This window comes from Sinocyclocheilus rhinocerous, unplaced genomic scaffold (assembly GCF_001515625.1).
Source record: "Sinocyclocheilus rhinocerous isolate Xijiao unplaced genomic scaffold, SAMN03320098_v1.1 scaffold812, whole genome shotgun sequence".
NCBI lineage: Eukaryota > Metazoa > Chordata > Actinopteri > Cypriniformes > Cyprinidae > Sinocyclocheilus > Sinocyclocheilus rhinocerous.
This window is the reverse complement of record NW_015639023.1, coordinates 61,530-74,701: the sequence shown is the minus strand read 5'-3', so window position 1 is coordinate 74,701 and position 13,172 is coordinate 61,530. Positions and strand designations below refer to the sequence as shown.

General features: G+C 37.7%; 1 protein-coding gene across 5 annotated transcripts in view; it reads right to left on the bottom strand.

Annotated features, from left to right (window-relative positions):
* LOC107750976 (dedicator of cytokinesis protein 3-like) overlaps nt 1–13,172 on the bottom strand; it is a 150,430-nt gene that overhangs the window by 81,037 nt on the left and 56,221 nt on the right. For all 5 annotated transcript variants that reach the window (XM_016566543.1, XM_016566545.1, XM_016566546.1 and 2 more), the window contains 2 exons: nt 7,837–7,878; nt 6,518–6,669 (listed from right to left, as the gene is read on the bottom strand). In XM_016566543.1, the coding sequence (XP_016422029.1) occupies nt 6,518–6,669; nt 7,837–7,878 (194 nt within the window). The remainder of the gene's footprint in view (nt 1–6,517; nt 6,670–7,836; nt 7,879–13,172) is intronic.

Here is a 13,172-nt window from a genome sequence, read left to right as displayed (position 1 = left end):
GTGCGCCACTCTCTGGGTGTGTTCGACTTGACGCGGACCGACTGTGCAGACCGATCGGTGTATTACAGTACCACGAGAGCTAAAGAGAGCAGACTGCTCCGTGCGCTTTCGAATCGCTCTCGCGGATGTTAAACACTGATCGATCTGCGCCGTGCCGCTTCTAGTCGAACACACCTAGTGCTGCAGGTTTATTGGCTCACTGACACTGATGAGATTAAGCCCTTAGGTATCGAAATTTGGTACCGAACGACGAGACGTTTTTCGATACTCGATGGTATCGAGGCAATTCGGTCAGTGCCTAGAAAGTATCGAACTCGATACCCAGCCCTAATTATTATTATTATTATTTTCTTGTTTCTTCTTACAACAGCACACAACCAATGCTGCATTACAAATACCTTGCTAATTCCTACGGCAAAAATCACGTGCTCATCACGTGTGTCTGTCCTGAAGGAACGCCTCGATCCATAACAACCAATCACATCGCCAGAAACCAGCAACCCTCTTCCCCGGAGGAGACGCTGACAGGTATTCATTAAACTCCTCCAACATCAGCCGCGCTATTATTCCCATTCAAAGCACTCGCCGATTGTTCAGATCCTATTGTGTAGCGCTCGCTAGCTCACGGTAATAACATACTTAGCGTCTGGAGTGTGTAAAGGCTGATAGGCTTTCGGGTTGATGTATGATCTTTATATCATAAAGAAACATGTTCAGGGAGTGGATTAAAGTTAAAACAGTCGAGGGTTTCTGCACGAGAAATGAACTGCTGGGAATCTGTGGCTAAATGCAATTAACAAGTTCAAATATTAAAGGCACCTTCAAAGCTGAATGATTCCTTTGTGTTTGAATAGAGACTAAAGCAGCTGTCATGCATTTTAATCAATCACTGAAGAACACCACGGCTTTGTAAGATAATGGCAGATTCACACTGACTGACAATATGGGCTGCAGCTATTTCAGAACGAAAGGATTGGTGGCGTTTTCATGGATTTTGATGGTTTTGATGTTGACTAGCTGATAACTGACCATTCAGTTTGCGTGAAACTTGTCGCCCAAATGCATTTCAAAGAAGTAAGTCTGTTTGGAAAGAAAGACTCAACGACAGGCATTGACAGATGAGAGAAAGGACGAGAAACCTTTGATCAAAATGTGAGTCGCATTATTTAATTGCTTAATGCAATTAACGGAATGTATGATAATAAAGAGTTCAGTTTGCATCTTTTAAAGCAGAACTTGAAGTCAATATTTGTGAAAAGAAAAGGGAAAAGGGAAACTAAGAAACAGTCAAATTACAAGTTGCACAAAGACTTGCTGATGTGCAAGACAAAAACCTCCACAATTAAGAACATAGTTTTCTAAGTAAGTGAATAAGTAATCAAGTAAATAAGTGAGTAAATAAATAAATAAATAAATAATAATAATAAATAGTAGTAGTAGTAGTTGCTTTTAACATTTTATTTTATTATTTGTATTTTTCTTAAATAATAACAACAATTGTTTTTCAATTTTCATTTTTAAATATATTTTTTTAAACAACCAGTTAAGAAACAGCAAATGTTAATCTAAATAACTAACTAACTAACTAACTAACTAACAAATAAATAAACTAACAAATAAATAAATAAATTTCAAAGTAAAAATAAAATCACAGATTTATTTTTTTCCCTTCTAATAATAACAAAATCAATAATAATAATTGTTGTTTTTAACAACAACACCATTAATGATATTATTATTATTATTGGTAGTAGTAGTAGTAGTAGTAGTCGTTGCTTTCAAATAACAATTTGTTTTATTATTTTGATTAAACAAACAAATACATTTCTAGGTAAATAATCAAATCAAAGATTTATTTTTCCCTTCTAATAATACCATCAACAACAACAACAACAACAACAACAACAACAACTTTTGTTTTATTCTTATTTTCTTGTTTTATTCTTACATTAAATATATTTTTTTAATTATTATAAATAATTAATTGTCATAAAATACTACTACTACTACTAATAATAATAATAATGTAAAAATCTAAGTAAAATAAAATTGTGGATTGATCTTTTGCCTTTTTGATAATAACATCAATAATAATAATTGTTTTTAACACCACTACCAACATTATCATCATCATCATCATCATCATCATAATTATCATTATGTCCATTTTCCACTATTTTTACTCATTTCTTTTCACTTCTTGTTCCAACACAAAACACCATACGCTATTTGCAGCGCTGGTGTGGATGGAGCAGCTCACAGCAGAATAACACACAGACAGACTGCAGCCGGCGGTGCAGATGCTTACAGTTGGATTTGACAAGAGTGTGCGAGTGTCTCTGAATATGTTTGTCATGCGTGTGTGTGCAACTGCAGAAGCATGTGACAGACGGATGGAAAAAGAGAGAGAGAGAGAGAACGCTGAGGACCTTCAAACTGAGGGACAGAGAAAGTGTGAAACTCTGAATATTCAGGACAGATATTTTGCACAGCATCTTTAAAGTCAATGTGAAATATGTCCCATTACAAACTAAACTGGTTTGTGAACAGTGTTTAACGTTGACGAGACAAACTTCAATCATCTGGAAAGTTCTTGTAACTAAAAACAGTTGCGTACAGTACGTTCCTCTTTTCAGACTTGACTAGGCGTGATATAATTTTGGAGCGAACCTGTGGCCCACTCCAGGGTCAGACAGCTTTTGAGAGGGAGGCAGAGGCACCATTAGCAGCCTGTCAAAAGCGTGAGGAGTGGGTGGAGAGAGAGAGCGAGAGAGAGAGAGAGACGCAGCTCTGTGGGTGCTGTGTGAATAATAATTTGGCCAGCTTTCCTCGGCTGCTGCCATTTATATAATATTATGCTTTTTTGGTTTATTTTTCAAGATTTGAAATCACGATGTAGTTAGTCAAACATATAATCTGTGATCATATTAATCATTTCAGTAATTACATAGGAATGGGTTAGCACCAATTAACACATATCAAATTCCTTAAAAAGAATGTTAAGGTAAAAGAAAAAATACATACATAATAATATTTTTTGTCATATCATAAGGAACATAATATTTATTCTGTAAATAATAATAATAATAATAATAATAATAATATCAACAACAACAACAACAATAATAATAATAATAATAATGATAATATCAATAATAATATAATAATAATAAAAAACCAAAATAATAATAATAATAATAATAATAAACCAATAATAATAATAATATTAATTTTTTTTACATTAACATTTTTGAAAAAAAATCGTTTTTTTTCTTTTCTTTTTAAATATCACAAAAATATTTTATCTCAATAATATAAATTGGTAGATTTTATCAGTTGGAAACATTATTACTGAGTGATCAACTGATTGCATTAATTTAATTAAGCATTAGCTAAAATCCATTGAGACATAATTACATAGATGTTATATGTACATTTAATTAAATAAATAAATTAATGAATGAACGAACAAACAAATAAATAAATCAATAACTAAATCCCTGAAATAAACAACAACAACTAAATATCTATCCACTAGGGATGCACCGATACCACTTTTTCCAGTACTCGCCCGATACCGATACTTTTATTTTTGGTACTTGCCGGTCACACTTAGTTATGCCCATTAAAATGTATTTTACAAGTTTTTGTTACTTTCACTGTTTGTTTTTTTTGCTCTATGGTACATCATTACATCATCTTTAATTTAATAGCATCAGAGCTGCTCCATTGCAGCGGGCTCAGTACTGTAATCACGCGGGAACCACTCGTTATAAATCTCCACATTTTGACTAGTTGATGGGAAAAGTATTCTTAAAATGCATTCAAAATTCTGAATAATTTGTAATATATAATTATTCACGGTATTTAGAAGTGCCCACGATAACAATATCGTGCATATTCATTACCGTGATATATCGCATTACCGAATACCAGCACAAGTCTAATCGGTATCGGTGCATCCCTACTATCCACTCATGTCAACTATTTGCAACCAATTGTATTCCTGTAACAAGATGTTTTGAACAAACTGTAAATGTATTTTATGTATTTATTGATTTTAAAAAAATGCAGGGCTTGGTGACATCACTACATTTTGGACACACACACACACACACACACACACACACACACACACACACATTAAAACAAGAAGAAGATCAGGAATGTAAAGTCAATTCACACTGACTTTATAAATAAAAGCTCAGAATTAAACATGTTTAACCTCAAAAAGCACTGCACTGGTTTGTGGGTTTTGTCAGCGACTTATGCATCCCATCCTAAAGAACTGCAGGGGAAGAATGATAAAAAGCAAAGCTTAACTCACACAGAAAACGCTGTCTAGACATGGTCAAAAGCTCTCAGAGGGAATATGGAATGAGAACATTGGAAATAAAATGTGAGGTAGAGAAATTGTTCTGTCTCCATGGTGAGACTCATCAGCATGGGGTCTCTCATGAGAGCAGCCTCCCTCAGGACAAACTCCAGCAACGTACTGCGCTTTCTGCAGATCAAGGCTTCGAAATCACACAAACACACAAGAGCAGCCATGCTAACACATGCCGTTTTGACAGATCATGATGCAACCTGACTGTTTCAGGTGAGCTTGGAGTGAACAACACATCCTGTAGGAAAAAAAAAAAATGGTAGGGATGAGGGGGTTTAAGGGGGTCTGACCACCCTAATTAACGTTTTTGTTGTTTCTTTCGGCATTCAAAAGGATGAAATGGTAATACATTAACTTATCGAACCGCTGCTTCAAACAGAAACATTTAAGCGATCGTCTCTTAGTGGCCTACAAATGCTTCTCTAATTTAATTAATGAGGTGTATAAATTACTTTTTAAACACTCCCATTGGAGGAATCTGCCAGTGGCCTTATCTCTCTCATTAACATGAGGAAAAACAAAAACAAGTTTCCGTTGTATAACAGAAGATAGAACCTCCTCATCCTTGAGACCAAGTTGAGTTTATTACAGTCCCTGAAACTGGACTTCCCTCAAGCTCTTCCAGTTCCAGCTCTTGCAGATTCCCTTAACCACTGGAAAGCAATTCCACTTCCTCTTTCTGACCAGCGCCTTTTTAAAGTCAACTTACATCAAGTTCCTCAAGAATAGTTATAGCAGCCTTTCCTCAAAAAGCCAAATGAATTGAGCTCCAAAAACACAGAAACAAAAAACATGCATCCAGCGACATTTCTGCAAAATGTTAAAACGTTGCTTCTTGCACTTTTTGCGACACTTTCAAAGTGAAATGTCCAGGAAGTTGCACTAAAAGTGCATTTGGTTTCATCCGAAACAGATGACTGCAAATCTGGCAGCGTTTCAATTACGCATTGAGGCAGTTCAGAAATGAAATGTCCAGTGAGTGGTGCTAAAGTTTAATGTTCTATCGTGTTTGAAAAAAAAGTACCAACTACACTAAACCCCTATTCATAACTGACAACAAAAGCAATCGTAAGATTGCTGAAGCAACCATGCCATTTTAGATTGATTCTACAAGTCTTTGAGGTCTTTTGTCACTTATATTGCAGCTCCACAACACAAGTGCAATGCTGTACCAGGTGCGCTACTGAGCAAGTTTACTACATCAGAAAAGCTATACATATGGAAGTGTAATGTTGTACCAGGTGCGCTACATCAGAAAAGCCATACGTATAGAAGTGTAAATGCTGTTCCAGGTGCGCTACATCAGATAAGCTATACATATGGAAGTGTAATGTTGTACTAGGTGCGCTACCGAGCAAGTTTACTACATAAGAAAAAACATATTATGGAGCTGGTAAAAGTATAGTAAACGTGTTTCGAACTCATAACATAGTATAGCAATGAACTGCACAAAAATAGGTTTTTATTAATCGATAATCTGCTCCTGTATCATAAATTGTACAAAAAGGAATAAAAGTTGTTGATGTTTTACTGCCACTAGTGTACGTTTCTGCTGGAAACTGCAGATAATAATATGTCTAGGTAGGTTTTTGGCATTTTGCAAAGATGGCAGTAGAGGCAGGTTTTTCCAGTGCCTACGTTGAATAAAAATATATCAGTCTTAAAATCTGGCTGTAAAATGAATCTAAGACAGTGTAATATTCTGCTAACAAGGTTTAGTTTGTAGAGACAGAGTTGGTTTAGGGCGTCCTCTACCTCAAACTTGAAACTTAAGCTGTCTTAACAGCATAGTTGAAGCGAAGAGATCATTTACATGAATACTTCATCAAGGTCTCTTGTCCTTATCTCGTCTTTCTGCGGTTTCACAGTTCTGTCTGCCATTTTGAATTATTGTTAAAAAAAATGTGGCCTATGTACATGTAGGCGGTATTTGCGCAAGCTTTCATTTCCAAGACCTTGACGTTTTAAAAATGATGGCTTACTTTATTGCTTATGGGACCTCATGTACTGTTTTTTTCTGTTCCTTGTGAATAATTACCAATGAAAGCCTCTTCATTGTAAAAAGTTTTAGTGGTGAAGGGGCACAACCGCTGAATGTGTATACAAACTTATACATGACACATTTCCTACCTGATTTGCTTGCCCTCTCTCAGGTCATACAAAGAGAAGAAGATGTCTGTGTCTTCGCCGATGGTGTTGTATGTGAAGCTCTTTAGGTTGACAAAGAGATGGTGTGGCACAGGCATTCGACACGAATCCCCGTGTCGTTGTCTTCCGCCATCCTGAAAACAGAGAGTAAACAACAGCTTTACTTTATGTCATGAGATGCTTGTTACAGTATATGTTGTAGTGTTATTTTGTAATGTTATGTTAGATGTTATGTCAGATAATACAGTATGTGCAAAGTCATTTTATGGAATATTGTGACGTTATTTTATGTTGTTGTGTTATGTTACAAAGTACATTCCTCCTAGCAACAAATTGCAGCCATTTCAAGCGCAAAATAGTTTAAGACATGCTTTTTCGGGGAGTTAAATAATGGCACAAATACCAGTAATTTGACAATGATTCATTTGAATGAAAGGGAAACTCCTACAAATGCATATTCAATAAGGTCCGGCGCAAAAATAACTTTGTCCACGCCTTTTCAGCGCTAATTCTTCACTGCGCGTCTTTAGTAAAACCTGACAGTACAATTTTAACACGAAAAGACAAGCTGTTAGTAAAACTGACCCTATAACATGTAACACTGTAACATAGCATGTAACATGTAATACATCGCATGCCATGTAATATGCTACAGCATGACATACCATAATAAGTAACAATATACCACAACATGATATAACAACACACTGCATGACATTTAACAATATAACGTAAATCTATAACACAACTTGATGTCATTTCATTACAAGTGATATGTTGTGGCATGTCATTAAATGTTATGTTGTTATAGGTGCGGTATATTGTAACATGTTATGCTGTTATACAGTGGTCTCAAAAATAATGTGGTTTCTGGTTATTAAAAAGCGGAAAATGTTATGTGATGCAGGTAGATGTGATAAAATGATACCTGCGGTTACTCTGCTATTTACACTTCTTGCATCTTAAATGTGTATTCAAAAATACAATATAATATAATATAATGTTTTTAAAAACAATATTAATTCTCTAAAATGGAACAAGACAAACATGCATATTCATTAGAGCTTATAGCAGTGTGTTGTAATATTTAGGCCTGTTTTACTGACCTATATTCAAAAAGTGCATCATACATAACTGTAAACGGTCTTTTAACATGACCAAAACAGAGTAAACAAGGTGTTTAGATCAAAATGTCACACTTTAGCCCACGGCGAACCATGACCTACAAAAAAGTTATGTATGGTAACGACTCGAAGCATTTCTGACAAGTCCTCAGATGGTGCTGAGGATGACAAATATACCTGGGATGTGCTTTGCTGGACGCTGTGTCTGCTGGATAGGTGCTGTCAACAGAGAGAAACAGAGAGAGAAAGAGAAACACGGTGGTCACATTTCAGACTAATATCCAGTCAATGTGTATATACTGTACAAAACATGCTGACAGCAGTTAAACATATCATCTTAGCTGTACCTGAAGTAACTGACATTCTTAAAAAAAAAAAAAAAAACATTGTTTCAAATGGAAACATACAGTATAATGTGCATACTGCACACTGTATCTTCAAACCTAAAACAATGTCACACTAAAGTAATTAATAATTCTAGTATCAAAGGGAATAGAATTTCCTGTTTGATCTGTAATTGAGTAAATAAGACACTTGCATAAGGGTTTAAATATTTTCCCACAATGTTGTATGGATGTACAGAGCAATATATCATGAGATATCTACATCTAGATTAATCATATTCACAGAGGCATCATCAGCACAAACCCCAAGCAGAAAACACATGTTCTGAATCACATGGTGAAACACACACACACACACACACACACACATACACACATCTTGCCTGGGAGCCTGGGTGACTTATGAGTCTGTGTTTCTTAGCTTGCATCTTTCTCTTCAGTGCTTTTGACTGCATTTAGAATAAATTACCCAGCATTCAACACAAACCCCCATCGGCAAATGCATGGTGGGAAAAGAGGTATGCAAAACTCGTGAACGCAAAAATACAAATTAGATTGTGCCTTCCAGTTCAAAACAGTGTTATGGTATTCTAGGTGATGTGATGTCACAATGTGGTAGCTAAGGTGTTCTCGGTGGTTGTTAGTACTTTGCATTCTAGTTGCTAGGGAGTTCTGGTTGGTTGCTAGGGCATTGCTAGGGTGTTCTGGGTGGAGAGACATCACTAGGTGGTTGCTAAGGGGTTCTCAGCGGTTGTTAGTACTTTGCTTTCTAGTTGCTAGGGTGTTCCTGATGGAGTGACATCACTATGTGGTTGCTAAGGTGTTTTTGGTGGTTGTTAGTACGTTGCTTTCCAGTTTCTAGGGTGTTCTGATTGGTTGCTAGGGCATTGCTAGGGTGTTCTGGTTCGTCGCTAGGGCATTACTAGGGTTTTCTGGGTGAGGTGAATGTCACTATGTGGTTGCTAATGTGTTCTCAGTGTTTGTTAGTACTTTGCTTTCCAGTTGCTACGGAGTTCTGGTTGGTTGCTAGGGTGTTCTGTGTGACGTGATGTCACTATGTGGTTGCTAAGGTGTTCTTGGCAGTTGTTAAGTACTTTGATTTCCAGTTGCTATAGGGTGTTCTAGGTGAAGTGATGTTACAATGCAGTAGTCCAAGGTGTTCTTAGTGGTTGTTAGCATTTTACTGTCCAGTTGCTTAATTGCTAAGGTGTTCTGGGTGGTTGCTAATGCATTGCTTGGGTGTTCTTGGTGGAGTGACGTTGTTATGTGGTTGCTACAGTGTTTTCAGCTGTTCTTAGCACTATCTTTCCAGTTGGCAGGGTGTTCTGGGTGGTTACTAGGGCATTGCTTTTGTGTTGTGCATGGAGTGATGTTACTATGTGGTTGCTAAAGTGTTCTGGAGTACTGGAGTAGCACGTTGCTCAGTTGCTAAGGTGTTCTAGGTGGTTGCTGAGGCATTGCTTGGGTGTTCATGGTGGAGTGACGTTGTTGCGTTTGTTAAGGTGTTCTTAGTGGTTGTTAGCACTTGCTGTCCAATCACTCGGGTGTTCTGCGTGGTTTCTAGGGCATTGCTTGCATGTTGTGGGTGGAGTGATGGTTGTTAGCACTTAGCTCTACAGGTGCTCAGCTGCTATGGTGTTCTAGATGGTTGCTAAGGTTTTGTTTGGGTGTTCTTGGTGGAGTGCCGTTGCAATGCAGTTGCTAAGGTATTATGGGTGGTGGTTAGCACTTTGCTGTCCAGTTGCTATGGAATTCTGGGTGGTTGCTAATGCATTGCTCGGGTGTTTCTGGTGGAGTGATGTTATGTGTTTGCTAAGGTATTTTCAGCGGGTCTTAGCACATTGCTGTCCAGTTGCTATGGTGTTCTGGGTGGTTGATTATGCATTGCTTGGGTGCTTCTGGTGGAGTGATTTTGTTATGTGGTTGCTAAGGTGTTTTCAGAAGTTCTTAGCACTTTGCTGTCCAGTTGCTAGGATGTTCTGGGTGGTTGCTAGTGTGTGCTATGGTTCTGGGGATTGGCATGATGATGCTATGTGGTTGCTAAGGTGTTCTGAGTGTTTTTAGTGGTGCTTTGCTGTTCAGTTGCCAAGGTTACTAGGATATTACTAGGTGGTTGATAAGGTGTTACTAGATTGTTCTGAGTGTTTGTCGTAATGTTGCTATGCTATTCTGAGGGATTGTTATCTCTTTGTTAAACAGTTTTTAAAGCATTACTAGGTGTCTGCTAGTTCATCCTGGGTGGTTTGGTTGATAGTGTGTTGTTAGGTAATAGCTATAGTATTCTGATTGGTTTGCTGATTGCTTGATATTGCTATGGTGCGGCTTAAATGTTGCTAGGTGACTGCTTGGTAGTTTTGGGTGGTTGCTGTGACATTTCTATGTCATGATTGCAGTGTTGTGGCATTGCTGGGGATTAATTAAGTGCTCTGGATAGTTGCTAAGGCAATACTGGTTGTTGCTAAGGTGTTGTGGGTGGTTGCTAAGGTGTTTGGGTTGACTGACAGTGTATTGCTAAGTGGTTAATAAGGTGTCACTAGGGAGTTCTGGTTTGCTGTTTGTTGTTGCTAGGCTGTTTTGGGTGACTGTGGTGACATTTATATGCTGTAATTGCTAGGGTAGTCTGAACGATTGATAGGTGGTTGTCAGGTGTGGTTACTTAGGCCATTGCTAGTGGTTGCTACGGTTTTCTGGATGCTGTGGGTGGGTGTTTTTTTGTTCAGGTGGTTGCTAGGACATTGCTAGGTGGTTGATAAGGTGTCATTAGGTTGTATCTACGGTGTTCTGGATGGTTGCTTGTTGTTGCTTTGTTGCAGCTAAAGGGTTGCTAGGTTATTGCTAGGCTGTTTTGGGCAATTGTGGTCAAATGTATATGGTGTGATAGCTACGATACTCTGAATGGTTGTTAGGACATGGCTAGGCGGTTGATAAGGTGTCACTAGTTTGTATCTAGGGTGTTCTGGTTGGTTGCTTGTTGTTGCTATGCTGTTGCTAGGTGATTGCTAGGCTGTTTTGGGCAATTGTGGTCACATTTCCACGATGTTATTGCTAAGGTAATCTGGATGTTTTCTAGGACATGGTGTGATAGCTACGATACTCTGAATGGTTGTTAGGACATGGCTAGATGGTTGATAAGGTGTCACTAGGTTGTATCTAGGGAGATCTAGTTGGCTGTTTGTTGTTGCAATGTTGTTGCTCGGTGATTGCTAGGCTGTTTAGGGTGACTGTGGTGACATTTCTATGCCATAATTACTAGGGTCTGGATGGTTGCTAGGACATTACTAGGTGGTAGTCAGGTGTACTGAGTGGTTGCTATTCTATTGCTAGTAGTTGCTAAGGTTTTTTTTTTTTGGATGGTTGCTATCATACTATGTGGTTGCCAAGGTGTTCTAAGTGGGTGCTTTTTTTGTTCAGGTGGTTGCTAGGACATTGCTAGGTGGTTGATAAGGTGTCACTATGTTGTGTCTAGGGTGTTATGGTTGGTTGCTCATTGTTACTATGTTGTTGCTTGTTGATTGCTAGGCTGTTTTGGGCAATTGTGGTCACATTTCTATGTTGTGATTGCTAGGGTACTCTGGATGGTTGCTAGGGCATTGCAAGGTGTTAGTCATGTGATCTGAGTGTGGTTGCTAGGGCATTGCTGGTCGTTGCTAAGGTGTTCTGGACGGTTGCTAGGGCATTGCAAGGTGTTAGTCGTGTGTTCTGAGTGGTTTCTAGAGATGTTTGCTCATAGTGATGCTTTCCTTAGCAAATCCCTAAAAAATATCTTTATAAGAAGGACTGGGGAAAGAAATCATCAAAGCTGCAAGCATATCTCGAGATAAAAAGTGAGATTTCCTTGATATAGTGCTTGACAACGAGGGAGTGAAGAAGAGTTTCATTTGCAAACCCAGTGGAGGATTTCAGGCCGAACTGAGAAACGTCTGAAAACAAATATTTTTCCTTCTGTTCTCACTTTCACCATCAGGGAGGCTAAATGCGTGCATGGCGGGACTCATTAATCTAAAATAGTGCCTTGCGGCACTGTGAGCATGGCAGATTGTACAGCCATGTTACAGCATGCTTCTGTGAGACTTCAGTCCCTGACTAACTTATATATGTATATTTTTCTTGTGTGAAATAAATCTATGTTACCCATTTAGCAGACACTGTTTATACAAGGTTACTGTACATTACTGCGGGTAAAGGACTAACATATGCTTAGTACATGTGTCTTGCTCAAGGGCACAATGCACAATGCAAAAATCTCAATGAGTCAAAATTAAACCTGAAACTTGTGTATCGCAATAAACAAACAAACAAATAAATAAATAAGGTTATTCATTTTGTAATACAAATATTGAATTAAAAAATGATATTTTATTTTATTTTAAAATAGATCCTCAGTTTCTCTTATGGGTACAGAGGAAAATAAATAAATAAATAGAGTTATTTTTTGTAATGAAAATATTTTTTTATGTCAGTTGACTATTTTATTTTTATATATATATATTTTTAAATTATTTTATTTTAAACGTTCAAAACAAATCAATCAAACAAATAAATAGGGTTATTAATTTTGCACTAAAATCTATCTATCTATCTATCTGTCTGTCTGTCTGTCTGTCTATCTATCTATCTATCTATCTATCTTTAAACTAGACTGTCACAGGTTATTTTATGGCTGCAGAGGATGAGGAGTACCACTTAAAAATTAATTGAAGAAATCAGTTACCAATGTATTAATTTAAAGATAATGAAAATGTTGTTAAAAGTAACAAATTTACAATGCAACTGTCACGCCCCTGGACTCTTTGTGTTGTGTTTTCCCTCCCCAGGTGTGCTGTGTTCCCTTTAATTAGTCATTCCTTGCACCTGTGTTTTCCCAATCACCCAGTATTTAAAAGCCCCAGTCCTTTCAGTTAGTGTTTGTCGGTCCGCGAACGTCATTCCATGTGTTTCTTTGTCTCCTACATTCCCCGTGTGATCATTAAAGACTGTGAGTTGAAGTATCTCCGTGTTTCCTCGTTCCTCGCTCCTTGCCTCCCGAGAAGTGTGACAGAAGGACCGACCAAAACAGTAACTTCCGTGTTTTCCCCTCCGCTTTGTTTTCCGTTTTTTTCTCAGTGTTTTTCTTTCCGTTGTGTCCCCATGGATCCCTTCACTCGCCCCGAATTCCTCCTTCTCCTGCTG